This window comes from Nerophis ophidion, linkage group LG07 (genome assembly GCF_033978795.1).
Source record: "Nerophis ophidion isolate RoL-2023_Sa linkage group LG07, RoL_Noph_v1.0, whole genome shotgun sequence".
Lineage (NCBI taxonomy): Eukaryota > Metazoa > Chordata > Actinopteri > Syngnathiformes > Syngnathidae > Nerophis > Nerophis ophidion.
The window spans coordinates 54678776-54698132 of record NC_084617.1 but is presented as its reverse complement, the minus strand read 5'-3'; the positions used below and the strand labels follow the sequence as shown (position 1 = coordinate 54698132).

Sequence of the window (19357 nt, the reverse complement as noted above, 5' to 3'; positions counted from 1 at the left end):
TCCCTAGGTTTCCTGCTCATTAGCCAACTTCCTGTAGTTATTTTGTCGAAGCCAAATTTGGCAGAGAAATATGATGCCATTTGATGACGTATTGGTTGGATGAACGCGAACAGAGCATTCAGACTGTAGTCAAATTCAGTACATATCCGATTTATATTCGCCACATACAAAAATGGCCTGGGTCATGGAAAATTCGGAATTGTACTGTTCAAATTGATTGAAAAAATTTGATAAAAAGGTCACATATGGGCAAAAAAAATTACCTGTAGTGTGAACAAGGCCCATATAAAATCTGTGTGCATATGGTATGCTGTAATTCAGTAATTTTTAACATTAATCACCTTTGCAGTGTCATGCTAAAAGGGGAAATGCACTTTTTTTGGAATTGTGCCAATCATTAACAATCCCAAATGCAGCGGAGATAGGCTCTAACACCCCCCGCAACTCCAAAAGGGACAAGTGATAGAAAATGGATGCATGGATTCACAATCCCCATGTAAAACATGCACAGGTATGTTTTAGGTTATTTTTTTGCATTCTAACTCTTAAATAAACGTTAGCAAAAGTTAGCAAACAATGGAGCCAATGGGAATCGCTCTACTCCAACCTATACAGCGCTCAATAAAACATTGTGCCACTTCCATCAACCTTTTATTTATATATGTAATGTAGTAACAATGCTCCAGTTTCCTTTCAACAACAACAAATCTACTACTCGCAGCAAACTTCCGAAGAAACGACGACTAATGTGGGACAAATGATGATCCATAACCTTATATAATTTTGAGACTGAATATAAGGCGGATGAACAATACGATTTAGAAGCTCTGTGCTAAGCAGATGCAACATTGGTAAAACAGTAAACATCATGTAGCATTATTGCTAAGTGCTAAACAATATGTACAAACTATCAACATATTAAAACAACCACTTACTGTACGATGTCTGCTCTCACTGGAATGTAAACTGATAGAATGTTCTTATATTCTCGTTTAGATTAATAATAAATCATCATCCTTACAAAGACTTTGAAAAAAATTGCCGTAATAAAGCGTATTTTTGTGTCTTTCTCGACAACTCTAGGTCTAAGTTGAATATCAAAGTTGACCAACTTCTCGGTTTATGGCTACATCTTTTTACTATCTAGGTGTGAGGCATTAATTATAATGTAAAATGAACCTTTACCAACTAAGAGAAAAAAAAACAGCAACAGCAGGTCACCAGCTCAATATGCCAATAAGCTATAAACTTAAACTGTCACTATAAACTCTGTGATCAATACGCCGCTAAAATAGATCGTCTGCGTTGGCGCTTATAATAACAACATCGCTAATACTTTGTTAATATTCAGGTCACAAAATGTAAATGGAGTATTGTTGGCGGTTTTCGTATGTTTTTTGGAAGGCCTTATTGTCGGAATAGTGTATTTCCATTAGCTGCATTGTTAGCCACACTGTACATGCCGTATATTACAAGTTACAAAACATAAAATAAATTTAAAAAGACAGGTGTTCTTGTCTCACATAAGGATTGTGAATCATAGGCAACACAGCTATAAGAACCATGGCTTACAATGAGGACATATTGGTGATAATTTGAGATTTTGCTCGAATGATCTGTTTGAGTTGTAATCAATGTCGAGACACTTGCCTTTCAAAAGCAATGTCTCTGGTATCCAAGTAGGTGTTGACAATTGGAGTCGTCAACCTTTTGGCCACTTCCTGTTCAGCTGGCTGCATTGATTCTAATGTGACGTCCTCCCTCTCTTGGGATATGATGAAACGCTCAGTGTCCACCACTTGTTCATCATGGTTCACCTCCATCAACTCTGCACACGAATCTACCAAGCGGCATGTTAGCAACATCCTCTACATCTAATATCGCGGTTATCATCATCTTCTGATAAACACACACCATCTCCTCTGAAAATGTAGCTTCTTCTCCCCCTGATCCAGGTCATGTTCTCAAAGCCTAGCAGAGTAGAATCCACACGCAAGCTAGCGCCACTTTTCCAAATGCGACACACGTCGCTTGGACAAACCCGGGATAGAAGCGGGACTGTGAAGCAATAGTGCATGAGGGAAATATTAGAAATAAATTGTGTCAATAACAAGAACAATATGACAATCATTCTAATTCAAGGAGGTAACAATGTAGTTGTTCCAGTAAGATCTAAAAAGCATCATACTGAGCGCTTTTGTATGTAATATATTTAAATGCATCAACTTAACAGGACCATATTGACAATGTTCTTGCATTTCCGCATAAAATTATCAATTACTATATTAAAGAAACTTACTCCAACTGGTGAATTCCCACTTCATTTCCATATAGAAGTCTGGAGACTGAATAAAACGAGAAAAAACAGTTTTTCCCCCTATGTTAAACTGGACACTACAGAAGACAAGAGAAAGTATGTATACATTCAAACCTCTCTGATCTTTGACAAAAGCTCAGGTACTCCTTCCAGAGCTGTAGAGGCTTTAAGGTAATCTCTCCGTTGAAGGACTAACTGAACCATTTCTGGGTCTCCTGTGCTGACAGCTTCCTGCAGAACTAGATAGGTAAGATACATAGAGATTGTTACAACCTGTACAAACATCAGTAAGATACATCATAGAGGGGCATGCCCAGTTAAGGTGAACAATGATTAAGCCCCCTTCTTAAAATAAAAGTCCTTTCTTTTCATGATATGGGTCACAACACAAAATGTTCAGAGTTTGTATGTATCCACTAGAACGAAGACAATATCTGGATAAGACCAAATGTTTTATTGATTTGAAAAAAGTAAAAAATGGAATAGCCAAAATGATTAGCCCTTTTGATAATCAACATTAGTATTTACAATAGTATATGTCTATGTTCTGATTCATCATTCATTGTATTCTTAAAAACATTCAATCGATCGCAACTGAGCTAGTTTGTCTTTGAAAACAAGATCATGAAGTCTCAGTGTTTCCCCAAGAAAATGTGTTAGTTAAGGTGGTGACTCTCCAGGGGGAAGGGACCGTGAAAGGGGGTGGGTGCGTGTAGGGATCTGTGTAACTCGGCCTGTCGCCATTACGTCTCAACCTCGTCGCTGCCACCACAGCCTGGGGGGCAATAGACTACAGACTGTAGTGACCTGTGGTGTCGCGTGAAGAAGCCTACAACTTTTGGTTGTGTTTTCCGCTCCATTTGCTGAATGGCGATTAACGATAGACTGTATATCTTGATATTTTTTCCGCAAAGTAAAAACAAAACACTCCTACTTACCTGAGATACTAAAATAATGACTTACAAAGTCAAATTAATTACTTACTGTAAGTACGCATTTGAAAAAATAAAAATAAAAAAAATAAAAATGAGTTAAAAGTGGGGCCAGATGTTGACATATGCTCAACTCATCATGCTTAATTTATTGCAGCATTTGGGAAGCCTGTAGTTGATTTTTATTATGTAGATGTTGTATTATTTTCAACATATGATAGCAGGGACCCTGCCATTCAAAACTACGCTGCCAAATTACTAAAGATTAATGTAACTACAGCTGAAAAAAATAGTACAATAGCAATAGGAGAGACTATTCATGCCTGACCACCAGAGAGTTCATGTAGGCTTTATGATGCAGTTACATTATAATAACTATCAGAGACAGCTTCAGGACAGCTCTTTGTTGTTGCCTTAACAACAAAGCGCTGCGGGAAACCCTGAGTCTTACCAACCTAAGCCTCATAAAGCTTACTTGGATGAGAGGCAAAACATATTTTAAGGCAAACTGAACAGTCCAGTTGCGATCCATTCAAATGTCCTGAGAATAGATGGATAGATAGATAGTACTTTATTGATTCCTTCAGGAAAATTACAATGACAAACTGGAAATTGTGATGTATCATGTTGTATGCTTGCATGTTCGAAATAAACTCAAACTCAACTCTAATGAGAACATCCGTAGACAATGTATTCTGGTTAGGGCTGGGTGATATGGCTGAAAATTTAATCACAATATAATTTTTGTTTACATCTGTCTATATCAGTAAGTATTTATAATTTTTATGGCCAATCGAAAATAAGAACGAGGAGAAAAATATATTTTATTTAAAATATAACCTTCCTCTGGTTATAATCGCCTCAGCTATCAAGGCAGAAAGGAAAATAAATGTCAACACAGCCATGGAAAGCAATCAATCAATGGGAACAAAATTCTAATGTCACACTGAACACTTAACAATAACCTCTCAAAATCAAGGGGCAAAAATAAGAAATACATACGAAATGCCTGATAAAGTGTAACAAAATAGAGCAAAGTGCGAAAATGTAAACATAGAAAAACCTGAGAAGAACTAGTTTATGAAGGTTAAGAGCCAGGAAGTTACGGCTGTACTCGAGTTAGCATGGCAAAGGTGGTACCACTTTGTTCAGGCATCGGTCTGTTTTAAAAAATCTGAAAAATTGCCATACAGTTGAGGTGACTTTTCCTGTTTTATTGACAATTTATTTGCTCTCTGCAGCACTCAATTTTAGTTTCTCTTCTCACTCCATGCAAAGAATCAAATCAAAAACCTGAGAAGAACTAGTTTATTAAGGTTAAGAGCCAGGAAGTTACGGCTGTACTCGAGTTAGCATGGCAAAGGTGGTCCCACTTTGTTCAGGCATCGGTCTGTTTTAAAATATCTGAAAAATTGCCATACAGTTGAGGTGACTTTTCCTGTTTTATTGACAATTTATTTGCTCTCTGCAGCACTCAATTTTAGTTTCTCTTCTCACTCCATGCAAAGAATCAAATCAACTGTGAGACAACAAGATGATGCAATCAAACTGGATAGTTGATATTGTTTGGTGGTTAGCGTGTCACTGCCACGACATTGCTCGGTTATCAGACAGCAAGTGCGTTTGTTCATGCACCCAAACTTGATTTGCAACTGATGGTTTCTTCCAACATAGAAGAAAAACGAGCAAACATTTTAGCAAACACAATTTTAATTGATATCAATTGCATGTCTATCGTAATATATATTGATATTGTTTCATCGCCCAGCCCTAATTTTGGTAGTTTCTAATTAGGTTAGAACATGTTGGTATGCTGAGGGATGTTAGTGCATTCTTCCATGGCAAATTTTTCAAGATCATCCAAATTGCTTGGCCTCACGAACAGCTTTAACTTTCAGCTCCCTCCACAGATTCTCCATAGGATTTAGATCTAGGCTCTGAGACAACCACTCCACGACTTTTATTTTGGTGTCCTTTTAAAAGTTTTTGACCAACTTTGATATACGTTTTAAGTCGTTGTCTTATTGGCAAACCAAACCCAGACTGGTAGCAGACCTATTGATGTTATTCTTGGAAATATGGGCTTAGTTTGTTATAGCCGAGTGCATCCGAACAAGGTTTATTGTGCCTGAAGCAGCAAAACAAGCCCTCAACATTATGCTCCTACCACCATGCTTCACTGTAGGTACAGTACTTTTAGGTTGAAGGCCTCACCCTTTTTTTTTTTTTTACCAAAAAAGGCAGTATCATCATGACCAAACATTTAAGATGTTGTTTCATAAGAGCAGATAACTCACCTCTGTAATTCATCCCCATGTTTCAGATTGTCTCAGGCAAACTTCAGTCAAGCTTTGATGTGGCGCCGTGAGAGCTATAGAGTTTTTGTTTGGAAGTGGCCATTAAGTCCACCACAATGTAAAGCCTTTTCAACGATATAGCGTGAAATATCAAGTCTTAATGATGAGCAATTGTCTTTTCAGAGATCTGGGGATTCTTGCTAGCTTCTTAAACAATTTTGCACGCCGAAGTTGTAGAAGTGTTGTGTTTTTGACCAAATCCGGGTTTATATTTGACAGGTTACTTTTTTATGCTTTGCAATGATGCAACAGATGTTCAAGAGACTATATGGCATTAGCTGCAACCAGCTAATGCGTCCAAACGGCAAACGCCGAATATCCATAAAAATATTGAGTTGTTTATAGTACATGCTAATGCAATGTTTATCGAGCAATATTTATTATATAAAAGTCTGTTTTTGTTTTTTAAAAAGCATGTAACATGTAAAAATGGTGGTGTTTTAGGAGGGCCAAGCACAGGTTAAATTAGTTGAGATTAATTTAAATGGGCGGGGCTGCTTTGAGATACGAGTGTTTTGGGTTTCGAGCTTGGTCATGGAACGCAATGTGCTCGTAAATTGAGGTAGCACTGCATATCCTTCCCCATTGAGATGAGACTTTACTTTCTTCCATCTGAGGTCCAAAGAGATTTACTTACTTTTTAGCATGATGACATCACTTCTATGAAAGATTTAAGAGACACTCCAGAGCAATTCCCCTTTGTCAGGTGCTTAGGAGAGACTAACCCTGCTTCTTGGGGTCACTTACTGTAAATAAGATTCAGTGTTAATTGACTGCTCTGATGTGGTTCTAACCTCTAAGCTCAAACTTGCATAGGGGCTAATAATTTGGACCATGTCAGTTTTCACCAAATCTTCCATAAAATTCAAAAGCTCCAAGGGGGCTAATAATGTTATCTTCTAGTGTAGCTACTTGTTACAAACCTGTCCAATTCTTGGCGTTTTCTTTCGTAACTTGAGCTCCATGTCTCAGGAGGACTCTCACTGACTCCATGTGTCCCAGTGACACTGCCAGATGTAGAGGTGTCCGACCTCTCGGATCCACAGCCTCAACATCAATCTGAGGAAATCAGGAAGAGATGCATTTCCAGGAATTGACCACTAAATGGTAACACCCGAATACGTTTTTCAACTTGTTAAAGTCGTGATCCATTTTAATCAATTCATGGTATAAACTAGAAGGTTCACCTCTACGGACATATTTTTACACGGGTAAATGTGCAGTGTAGTTCTTGAAACTCCGGCACTCAGTTTTGTATGGACTCATTGATCGTTTACAAACTGAGTTCGAAGAGGAAGTGACGCCATAAAAACTGTGCCCCACACCGGAAGTGACGCCATGAAAACTGTGCCCCACACCGGAAGTGACGCCAGAAAAATTGCTCCCCACACTGGAAATGGCGTCAGAAAAAATGTGCCGCAGCCAGCTTCATAATCTCGTGGTTCGTAACTCAGAGCTAACCGCTGGAAATATGGAGGAGAGTCATCCAGACTCATTCTTCTACATTTACAGACCCTTGTGGAAATCACAGATGAATACCTTAAGAGAAAGCGATTGCAGCTATTTCGGATACAACCCTTCTCAGACGGCAAGAGAACTTTCGAAAGTCGAGGTCAGCTGTGATTGTAGTTACCAAAAAACTTTGTCCATTTGTCAAAGCAGAGTCAACAAGAACGTGAGCTCCCATGGAAGTGAAAAAAAAGGTAGCGTCTACTTTGTATTACCTGGCCACCGAAGGAAAACGGCGAATGTTTTTGGACTGGCATAGCAGACTGTATCAGTTATTGTCCGCCATGTATATGTCACGGGCTCAACGTCTAGGTCCACAGTATATAAAGTCACCAAAAACGAATGGACAATGAAGGTGAAGGCAAAAGAGTGAAGAGTGTACTGACCAGATAAGAGATCCCGAGATTGATTGTTGTCAAATGTTCTTTGTCACATTGTGTACTTTCGTGTCCAATAAAGATTTCATAAATTTATGATGGCTCAGGTGTGATTCACTACAATAGGCTCCCACAGCACACCGGATTCCAGTTTATTGAAATGCAACAACGCTGGGTATTGTTCAGTCTCATCGTTTTTCATACCGTTAAAGGCCTACTGAAACCACTACTACCGACCACACAGTCTGATAGTTTATATATCAATGATGAAATCTTAACATTGCAACACATGCCAATACGGCCGGTTTAGTTTACTAAATTGCAATTTTAAATTTCCAGCGAAGTTTCCTGTTGAAAACGTCGCGGAATTATGACGCTTATGTTGACGCGTGCTTGTGACGTTATTGGTTAGAGCGGACATTTTATCCCAGCACCACTCACGACTAAAAGTGGTCCGATTTAATCGCATAATTACACAGTATTTTGGACATCTATGTTGCTGAATATTTTGCAATTTGTTCAATTAATAATGGAGACTATAAAGAAGAATGCTGTTGGTGGAAAGCGGTGGAATGCAGCTGCCTTTAGCAACACAGCCGGTGTTTCTTTGTTTGTTGTGAAGCTTTAATATGGAACAGAGCGGTCAAGCGAACATGTTTCCCGACCACATGTCAACTGGCAGGTTTCCGTGAGAAAAATGTGGTAATAAGTCGGCTCTTACCGGTGACATGAGCGGAGCTTGTGTCCTCCTGCAGCAGCTGTCAAAAAGGCAGCTGCGACTTTCTTGGCTCCTCCATGGCTTCCATCAGAGACACTGGCAGTCAACACACCCCTCCGACTTTCAGGTATGACTTTATAATCTCACTAAAACACTGGTATCACAATAATCAGATAAGGGATTTTCCAGAATTATCCTAGTAAATGTGTCTAATAACATCTGAATCGCTCTCACTGCCTCCCCACCCCCCCCCAGTGCTTCACTCTAACTTTCCTCATCCACAAATATTTCATTTTTGCTCAAATTAATGGGGAAATCGTCGCTTTCTCGGTCCAAATCGCTCTTGCTGCTGGTGGCTATGATTAGAAACAATGTGAGGATGTGAGGAGCCCGACAACCCATGACGTCACGCGCACATCGTCTGCTACTTCCGGTACATGTAAGGCCTTTTTATTAGCGACCAAAATTTGCATATCGCAAGACGAGATTTAAGACGAGATTTTGTGGATGGTTAGTAACCCTACATTATTATATTTTATAAATAGTAAACCAAGTTGTGGTAGTAGTTTAGTCAGTTGTTTAGTCGTGGATGTACACTGTACAGTGGTTAGAGTTAGGGTTAGGATTGGACTGATTTGAGGGCAATACTCAGTTCTATTTTCCCGACGACAAATGAATAGATTTACATAAGTATTTAAAGGCCTACTGAAATGAGATTTTCTTATTTAAACGGGGATAGCAGGTCCATTCTATGTGTCATACTTGATCATTTCGCGGTATTGCCATATTTTTGCTGAAAGGATTTAGTAGAGAACATCCACGATAAAGTTCGCAACTTTCGGTGCAAAGAGAAATGCCCTCCCTCTACCTCAGGGGTCGGGAACCTTTTTGGTTGTGAGAGCCAAGAAGCCAAATATTTTAAAATGTATTTCTGTAAAAGCCATATAATATTTTTTTTTTTAGCACTGAACACAACTAAACGCGTGCATTTTTAAGAAAGACCAACATTTCTAGAGTATAATTGGTCTCTTATTCTTTGTAATAACATTGTCACTCTGAAGCTAAGTGTGGAGGGGCGTGGCCTACAGCGTAGCAGGGTGTTGCCAGGACCGGCCTCGAAATCGGCGACAGGTGTGTAGACGGCCCACCTGGGCCTTGTTGTCTAATCACCTGTCGCTCTGTTTATACTGTAAGCAGCAGCCAGGAGGATAGACGGGGTTAGGGCTGGAGCCAGAGTGCGAGCGAGGACGAAAGAGAAACAGACAATTGCTGGAAAGCAACTGAGAGACATATTAAAAAATTAAACAATATTGTAGCCCTGAAGCAGGCTCTCATGTCGATGCTTGGTGGTCTGAAGAACCCCCAGGAGGGCAAGCCCCACACTAACCAGCAATAAATAACTTATTGTGTTAAGCAATGTCAGCTCAGATTTATCCGAGAGCCAGATGCAGTCATCAAAAGAGCCACATCTGGCTCGCGAGCCATAGGTTCCCTACCCCTTCTCTACCTGAAGTCGCAGACGATGACCTCACATGTTGATGGCTCCTCACATATTCACATTGTTTTTAATGGGAGCCTCCAACAAAAAGTACTATTCGGACCGAGAAAACGTCAATTTCCCCATTAATTTGAGCGAGGATGAAAGATTTGTGTTTGAGGATATTGATAGCGACGGACTAGAAAAATAAAAATAAAAAAATTAAAAAACGCAATTGGGACAGATTCCGATGTTTTTAGACACATATAATAGGATGATTTTGGGAAATCCCTTATCTTTCTATTGTGTTGCTAGTGTTTTACTGAGTTAAATAGTACCTGATAGTCGGAAGGGTGTCTCCACGGATGTGTTGACGCACAGTGTCTCAGGGGAGTCGATGGCAGCTATGAACAACACAAGCTCAGCTTTTCTCCGGTAAGAAGCGACTTTTTAACCACAATTTTCTCACCGAAACCTGCAGATTGACATTCCGTCTTGATTCATGTTCGCTTGACCACGCTCTGATACATAGTAACGTTTCACCTCCAGGAATTTTAAATAAGGAATCACCGTGTGTTTGTGTGGCTAAAGGCTAAAGCTTCCCAACTCCATCTTTCTACTGTGACTTCTCCAATATTAATTGAACAAATTGCAAAAGATTCAGCAACACAGATCTCCAAAATACCGTGTAATCATGCCGTTTAAGCAGACGACTTTTAGCTGTGTGTGTGTGTGTGTGCAGCGCTCAAACTTCCTAAAAACCCGTGACGTCTTGCGTACACGTTATCATTACACGACGTTTCCAGGACGAAACTCCCTGAAAATTTAAAATTGTAATTTGGTAAACTAAAAAGGCCGTATTGGCATGTGTTGCAATGTTAATATTTCATCATTGATATATAAACTATCAGACTGTGTGGTGGGTAGTAGTGGGTTTCAGTGGGCCTTTAATAAATTATTTTGACACCAAAAACATGTATTTGCGCCCGTTGAGTTGCAAAATGTGCACCACACATTATTCAAATATATAGCTGGAAGCATTTTGCAAAAATATTGCGCATTATACAAATTAGCAAAATGCGGTTGCGCATTTTGCAAATTGCTCACATTGGTATTGTGCGTACAACATACACCTGCACACTGCATCTCATGTGCAAGAAAGTCCAACATATTTGAAAACCTTCCGACGACATTAAAAACACATTGTAAGAATACTTCCGTGACAGTGGCATACCCTGAAATGTATCATAATTATTCCAATAACCGTCACTAACGTGTGACAGCATCTGTCAAACGTGGCGGCCTACTTATTTCCTCGTCGCTCCTTCCTAGCATCGCTGTGCTAACGACCATTTATGTGCCGGTGTCAAATTTTTTTGTTTAAAAGGATATTTGACCAACCTGTGGTAGAATAATGTGTCGCTCCAGCCGCCTGTAGTCATTCTCCCACACCGCGGAGTGCAGCGGGAACTCCACCTGGATGTCTTGGCGGACGCTAGCTATGGACATCTTGCCTCGTACTTGAAGCCTCGGGGCAGCGACGACAGGCAGCTTTGTGTAGAGACAGCCACGGTGATAGCTACGTCCTCGTCCAGCCGACTTTCACTATCGATATCGGTCATGGCGTTGACATTTCGCCCACAGAACAACAACGTCGAGGAAGTCAGAGTCAGACACCGACTTCGACCCGAGTCTTCCCCAAAATAAAAGTTTGAACAAGGAAGTGGTTGGACTAGTCCATCATGATTCCCGGGGCGGGGGTTGTCCCAGTTTACAAAATGTACAATATATGTAACAACAATATGTTTCAATTAAGACACGTAAAAGCATGTCTTACAATTCTTTTGTTTCGTATCAACATATTGTCAGAGCATTTAAACAATGAAGATACATTTATTTCCCCTAAAACGAAAATAGGAAATTCCAAGTCGGGCGCATCCACTCAACAAATTAAGACAGGGGTGTCCTGAACAGTTCCTCTTTTTTTATATAAAGCTATGTGCAAAATAAGTTAAAGAAATATCCATACATCCATTTCTACCCCTTATTCCCTTTGGGGTCGCGGGGGGCGCTGATGCCTATCCCAGCCACAAATGGGCGAATGCGGAGTACAACCTGGACAAGTCGCCACCTCATCGCAGGCAGGGCCAACACAGATAGACAGACAACATTCACACTCACATTCACACACTAAGGCATTGGTTCTTAACCTTGTAGGAGGTACCGAACCCCACCAATTTCATATGCGCATTCACCGAACCCTTCTTTTCAAATTCAAGACAAAGTTATACATTTTTGGTAACACTTTAGTATGGGGAACACATTCTAGCTAACAAAGACTTCATTTGGAGTTTTTTGGACACTAGGGGAACATATTCTAAGTAATAATGACTTAACTTAGAGTTGTTTGGTTAGGGTTAGGGTCAGGGTTAGAGTTATCATAAGGCCATGTCGAATAAGGCATCAATAAGTACTTAGTAATGGCTACTTAAGAGCTAATATGTTGCTAATTTCCATGTTAATAGGCAACTATTTAATGGTGAATATGTTACCCATACTAAAGTGTTACCATGTTTTTTTTACTGGTGCACAAAACAAACCGTGCATGAACATCACCTTGTTCAAAGAACAAAACCAACACAGAGCATAAACTCACAACAAATTACACACCTGCAAATCAGTCAGCTGTTGCCGTATCCGTAATATGCCGATAGGGAGAAGTTTGTATTTACACGATGAGTCGGGTGTGTTTTGACCTCCGCCGAACCCCTGAGACCGACTCACCGAACTCCTAGGGTTCGATCGAACCCAGGTTAAGAACCACTGCACTAGGGCCTATTTAGTGTTGCCAATCAACCTATCCCCAGGTGCATGTCTTTGGAAGTGGGAGGAAGCCGGAGTACCCGGAGGGAACCCACACAGTCACAGGGAGGACATGCAAACTCCACACAGAAAGATCCCGAGCCCGGGATTGAACCCAGGACTGCAGGACCTTCGTATTGTGAGGCAGACACACTAAACCCTCTTCCACCGTGATGCCCGTTACAGAAATATATAGTCCATCCATCCATTTTCTAGCGCTTATTCCCTTTGGGGTCGCGGGGGGCGCTGATGGCTATCTCAGTTACAATCGGGCGGAAAGCGGGGTACACACTGGAAAAGTCGCCACCTCATCGCAGGGCCAACTCAGATAGACAGAATACATTCACACTCACATTCGCACACTAGGGCCAATTTAGTGTTGCCAATCAACCTATCCCCAGGTGCATGTCTTTGGAAATGGGAGGAAGCCGGAGTACCCGGAGGGAACCCACGCATTCATGGGGAGGACATGCAAACTCCACACAGAAAGATCCCGAGCCCGGGATTGAACCCTGACTACTCAGGACCTTTGTATTGTGAGGCAGACACACTAACTCCTCTGCCACCGTGAAGCCCAGAAATATATCACATGTATTGATAGGGCAGGCCTGGGCAATTACTCTGACTCGGGGGCCAAATTTAGAGAAAAAAATTTGTCTGGGGGCCGGTATATCTATTTTTAGGAACACTAATACAAAACCACACAATAATGTCTGATTGAATGCTAAAAACAGACCGGCTTAAAAAACGGAATATCATTTGAAATATTCCAGACCGCAAGGCCCATTGTAAAAGGAAGGAGACACCCAGAAAATACACAGCAGTAATGTGGGATTTACGATATTTACTATGAAGGAGAAGCTCTGCCATCCGGGAGGAGCTCAAAGTAAAGCCGCTGCTCCTCCACATCGAGAGGAGCCAGATGAGGTGGTTCGAGCATCTGGTCAGGATGCCACCCGAACGCCTCCCTAGGGAGGTGTTTAGGGCACGTCCAACCGGTAGGAGGCCACGGGAAAGACCCAGGACACGTCGGAAGACTATGTCTCCCGGCTGGCCTGGGAACGCCTTGGGATCCCCCGGGAAGAGCTGGACGAAGTGGCTAGGGAGAGGAAAGTCTGGGCTTCCCTGCTTAGGCTGCTGCCCCCGCGACCTGACCTCGGATAAGCGGAAGAGGATGGATGGATGGATGGATGGAACTATGAAGGATAAACCACTGAATATTGACAAGATATGAACGTCACATCCCCCTTGATCGACATATTTAATAATCAAGCAAAACGCAACAAAAATGCAATAAACACAGCGGAATATGAACGCGAAGGGTAAAAAAAAGCCCACCTCCAATCTGATACATCTGATGTATCACTTAGCTGTAGAACTTTGTGGTAAAAATCTCTTTCTGAGTCTGTCGCTGACGCCCACATTTCAGGCTTTGGAAACGCTCTTCGGAAACACTCCCCACACTGTTTGGTCCCTCGTCTGAGCTGCTTAGATGACCATATCAACTAATTAGATGACCATAGTAACTAATTATATTACCATAGAAACTAAATAGATTACCACAGTAACTAATTATATGACCATAGTAACTAATATATACCGTGCAGATTGCAACCATTGAAATGCTTTGTGTCGTCAAAGACTGACGGTCATTAAAAAACATCACTGCACATCATAATGGCAGCTGCACTTTCCATCTTAAACATCGAAAAAAATGATATGGGAATGTCCAGCGGGCCATTTTGAAAAGCTTAACGGGCCGAATGGTCCCCGGGCCTTAATTTGCCCAGGTCTGATTTAGGGGGATGGCAAAAAAATGACATACAGCTTCACGATCCATTTATAACTTGTATTGCTACTAAGAGACGCGAAATACATTTTATTACGGATTGTTTGTTATTTTGCTTACAATGTAATTTGTGTTATATCTACCACTATGTTATAATGGTAAAAAACATAAACATACGTATATGTTTTATTATTACTATATTTTTTTATAAACCTTTATTTATAATATGCAACATTTACATACTAGCAAAGAAATAATAATAAACAAAACATGTACAGAAACAGTACAAAAACAGGACAAAGCAGCGCCAGGAGGTTTTAAACTCAATAAAGCAACTAAAATAGAATAAAAAATATACCGTATTTCCTTGAATTGCCACAGGGCATATAGTGTGCGCCTGCCTTGAATTACTGCCGGGTCAAACTCGCTTCGCAAAATAATTAGCGCATGCTTAGTATTACCGCCTGGTCAAACTTGTGACGTTACAAGTGACACTTCCCCTGTCATCATTTTCACCAATGGAGGAGGCTGATTTCAATACCGGTAATTTGAAGTCGCATAAAGGGAAGAAGATTAAGAGCTATTCAGTAGGATTTAAGGTCCAAGCTTACATCACACAAAATTTTTTACTGCATGCCTTTGGTAAGTGCCGGAGTGAGAAGAGGTTTTAAAATATTTAGCGCATGCTTACTTTTACCGCATGCCTTTGGTAAGCGCAGAAGTGAGAAGAGGTTTTAAATTAATTAGCACCCCAGCGGCAATTCAAAGAAATACTATATATATATATATATATATATATATATATATATATATATATATATATATATATATATATATATACATATACATGTAGCAAAGTTTAAAGCCATGGGCTCACACAAGTTCCGTAAATAATCAAAATTTGGAGCAAAGCATCATAGTTTTCACAGCTTTTTGGTTGTTAGAGTTAGAAAGCATTTTAAAGTAAAGTTCTAATTCTTTCCTAAAGGTACAAAAAACAGGTCGGGATTTGAGAAACTTACTTGTATGAATATAAAACATAGCCAATAGTATAATGAGGTTGCAAAGGTAAAATTCCTTTTCAAATTTTATGTCATTCTGTGTAAATCCAAACAGCACATCTGTAAAACAAAGCACACATTTGTCATGAATATTGTCCAGGATGAAACGACAGATGCATACGTGCTGTATGTAAACTTAAGGCCTACTGAAACACTTTCGTATGGGGAATATATTCACCATTAATTAGTTGCTTATTAACATGCAAATTACTAACATATTGCCTCTTAATTAGTCATTATTAAGAACTTATTAAGGGTTAGGGGTTCTAATCCTAACCTTTAAAGGCCTACTGAAACCCACTACTACCCACCACGCAGTCTGATAGTTTATATATCAATGATGAAATATTAACATTGCAACACATGCCAATACGGCCATTTTAGTTTACTAAATTACAATTTTTAATTTCCCGGGAAATTCGTCTTTGAAACGTCGTGTAATGATGACGTGTACCCAAGATGTCACGGGTTTTTAGGAAGTATGAGCGCTGCGCACACACACAGCTAAATGTTGCCTGCTTTAACGGCATAATTATACAGTTTTTTGGAGATCTGTGTTGCTGAATCTTTTGCAATTTGTTCAATCAATATTGGAGAAGTCACAGTAGAAAGATGGAATTGGGAAGCTTTAGCCTTTAGCTACACAAACACACGGTGAGTCCTTGTTTAAAATTACTGGAGGTGAAACTTTCCTATGGATCAGAGCGCAGTCAACAGAACATGGATCCCGACCACATGTAAAACCGGCAGGTTTCGGTGAGAAAATTGTGGTTAAAAACTCAGTTCTTACCGGAGAAAAGCTGAGCTTGTGCCGCCAATAGCTGCCGTCGACTCCCCTGAGACACTGCGCGTCAAGACACCCGTGGAGACACCCTTCCGACTATCAGGTAATATTAAACTCACTAAAACACTAGCAACACAATAGAAAGATAAGGGATTTCCCATAATTAACCTAGTAAATGTGTGTAAAAACATCGGAATCCGTCCCAATGCAATCGCGCTTTTTTTTCTAGTCCGTCGCTATCAATATCCTCAAACACGAATCTTTCATCCTTGCCCAAATTAATGGGGAAATTGTCGTTTTCTCGGTCCGAATAGCACTTTTTGTTGGAGGCTCCCATAAAAAACAATGTGAATATGTGAGGAGCCTTCAAACATGTGACGTCATCGTCTGCGACTTCCGGTAGCGGCAGGGCATTTCTCTTAGCACCGAAAGTTGCAAACTTTATCGTGGATGTTCTCTACTAAATCCTTTCAGCAAAAATATGGCAATATCACGAAATGATAAAGTATGACACATAGAATGGACCTGCTATCCCCGTTTAAATAAGAAAATCTCATTTCAGTAGGCCTTTAGGAAACATTGTACTGTTTACATAGCTTATAAACAGTTGCCCTCAGCTATGTATTCAAGGCTACCTTTATCGCAACAACCGGATTTAAAACCGAGTAAATACATTTCTCTTTTCTTTAAACGTCTAATGTTTCACTCTATAGTACAAAAAGAGATACATCGTGGAGATCCTTCCCTTAATTTGAGGGGAAAGGTTCCCTGTAAGACATAGTTCAGGGTTCATTCCACGCGTCGGGCAGACACTGAAGTGTTGCTGCTGTCTGTCTACCACAGACCGCAGAGTGTCCCATTAAACGGGCGTAGTGTTGTCCGCTAGCCAGGTGCTAAATCAGCTCACTTGCAGAGAACCACTATTCCGCCATATGCAGCCGGAATGGCGTAATAATGTTTTTTAAGACAGCTTTTAATGGACTCAGCGTCTCGTCGGCGTTTTGTATTGCCTCCTGTAATTGGTTAGTTTTTAGCTAACGCGGAAGGAAGGCGTCTCCAGGGAGTCATCAATGACCAACGTGTCGACCAAGATACTTCGCTAGTTCCTCCGGTTGATAACGATGTCCAAACGGATAAGAAACACGGAGTTGTGTGCCGACTGCTGTGTCCCAGGTAAGCAAACACAGTCAAACGGTCAGTGTGGTGTGCAACTAAAGGCACTTATCCGTTCTTGACACATTGACGCGTGGTTTATATTCACCCTCCACTAATATCTCACACCTTCTGCTTCTAATCGGATTATTAGTGCACGGCTCACCCCCGCCACTTTACTGTTAAATGTACTGTCTGACAAGGTTAGTGTGGTTGACATTTATCTTAGATCCCAGGGAAGGGTTTCTGGTCAACCTTTAGGACAGTGCTCTTTTACTGGCGACCCAGAGCCCAAATCCGGTCCGGGAATGACACCATACCAGTCTCCAAATTTAGTTAAAACCTTGGAGACAAACATTTTTGCATGTAATTCCTAAACAAAAAAAACTACAGTGCTCCAGATGTACAATGCAGTGTTACTTGATTGATTGAGACTTTAATTAGTAGATTGCACAGTACAGTACATATTGACCACTAAATGCCATCCATTTTCTATCGCTTATTCCCTTTTGGGGTGGCGGGGGGCGCTGGCGCCTACCTCAGCTACAATCGGGCGGAAGGCGGGGTACACCCTGGACAAGTCACAATCCTTCATCGCAGGGCCAACATAGATAGACAGTCAACATTCACACTCAGAATTCACACACTAGGGCCAATTTAGTGTTGCCAATCAACCTATCCCCAGGTGCATGTCTTTGGAAGTGGGAGGAAGCCGGAGTACCCAGAGGGAACCCACGCATTCACGGGGAGGACATCAGAGATGCGCGGATAGGCAATTATATTATCCGCATCATCAAAGTCGTCATCCACCCTCCGTCCACCCGAATCAACATTTTATCAGGATCGTACCCGACCGCTAACCGCCCACTGAAATACATCAGAGGTTGTCCGCCTTTACCACTCACAGAAAAATTTAATTCTGTTTCACAGAGTAATGATGACAATTGGAGCCACTAACATTCCCGCGACTATCCAATAACGTTCATCCTAATGACAAGAATATGGGCGTGCTGTGAAGCCATTGCCTTAGACACCTTCACCAACATGTAAGAACCGATTGTTAGTCCGGCAACATATTGTGTGCAGCTTACGCAACTAAACGTTCAAGATTGAAAGGCATACTGGGTGATACAGAATACACTGATGGTTGTGATATAAACAACTTTAACACTTACTAATATGCGCCACGCTGTGAAGCCACACCCAACAAGATTGACGAACACATTTCGGGAGAACATCCTCACAGTAACACAACATAAACGAAACACAACAAATACCCATAATCCTTTGTATCGTGACACTTCCTGAATATATTTACCCCGACTTAAACAAGTTGAAAAACTTATTCGGGTGTTACCATTTAGTGGTCAATTGTACGGAATATGTACTGAACTGTGCAATCTACTAATAAAAGTATCAATCAATCAATCAATCAATATTTTACACCCCCCGCGCTCCCAACCCCACCCACCTTACCGACGCGCAGGATGGTTGCTGCTGGCGGGGTGTATAAAATAGTCAGGTTGTGTCATAAATACAAAGGATTATGGGTATTTGTTGTGTTGCGTTTATGTTGTGTTATTGTGAGGATGTTCTCCCGAAATGTGTTTGTCGTTCTTAATTGGTGTGGCTACACGTCGTGGCGCATATTAGCAAGAGTGTTAAAATTGTTTATATCACAATCATTAGTGTACTCTGTGTCACCCAGTATGCCTTGCAGTCGTGTGCGAGTTGCTGCGGAAGCCACACACATCATGATGCTGGACTGACGAGCAGGTCGTACATGTTGTAGTAGGCGACAAAGCCAATGGTTTCATTTCACGCCCTAATACTTTTCTGGGTGACTAATGGCACTCATTCAGGAGAACAATAGCCTCTCTTATTGTCTTCTTCGCTTTATGACACGGGTCTTAAATGGCACTTTGAATGGCAAAGGATACCGATCACAGAACCATGCATATCAAATATTTCCGGATGGTTCAACCGCCACCCGCCCGAATCTAATTAAAATCTATTTTTTCG

At 40.9% G+C, this 19357-nt stretch overlaps 2 protein-coding genes across 9 annotated transcripts in view; one reads left to right on the top strand and one right to left on the bottom strand.

Annotated features, from left to right (window-relative positions):
* The window catches only part of ankrd13a (ankyrin repeat domain 13A), a 24261-nt gene extending 12851 nt beyond the window's left edge, over positions 1–11410 (bottom strand). The window contains exons 1-6 of the mRNA XM_061906531.1: positions 11089–11410; positions 6530–6665; positions 2432–2556; positions 2300–2345; positions 1915–2058; positions 1651–1840 (exon numbers count right to left, since the gene is read on the bottom strand). Of these exons, the coding sequence (XP_061762515.1) occupies positions 1651–1840; positions 1915–2058; positions 2300–2345; positions 2432–2556; positions 6530–6665; positions 11089–11196 (749 nt within the window). The 5' untranslated portion in view covers positions 11197–11410. The remainder of the gene's footprint in view (positions 1–1650; positions 1841–1914; positions 2059–2299; positions 2346–2431; positions 2557–6529; positions 6666–11088) is intronic.
* Positions 11411–16980: 5570 nt separating this feature from the next.
* The window catches only part of git2a (G protein-coupled receptor kinase interacting ArfGAP 2a), a 57201-nt gene continuing 54824 nt past the window's right edge, over positions 16981–19357 (top strand). For 4 of the 8 annotated variants that reach the window (XM_061906530.1, XM_061906527.1, XM_061906524.1 and 1 more), the window contains exon 1: positions 16982–17356. In XM_061906530.1, the coding sequence (XP_061762514.1) occupies positions 17305–17356 (52 nt within the window). In that variant the 5' untranslated portion in view covers positions 16982–17304. Of the gene's footprint in view, positions 17357–19357 lie in introns of all 8 variants that reach the window. The other 4 variants (XM_061906529.1, XM_061906526.1, XM_061906525.1 and 1 more) reach the window with 2 other exon arrangements.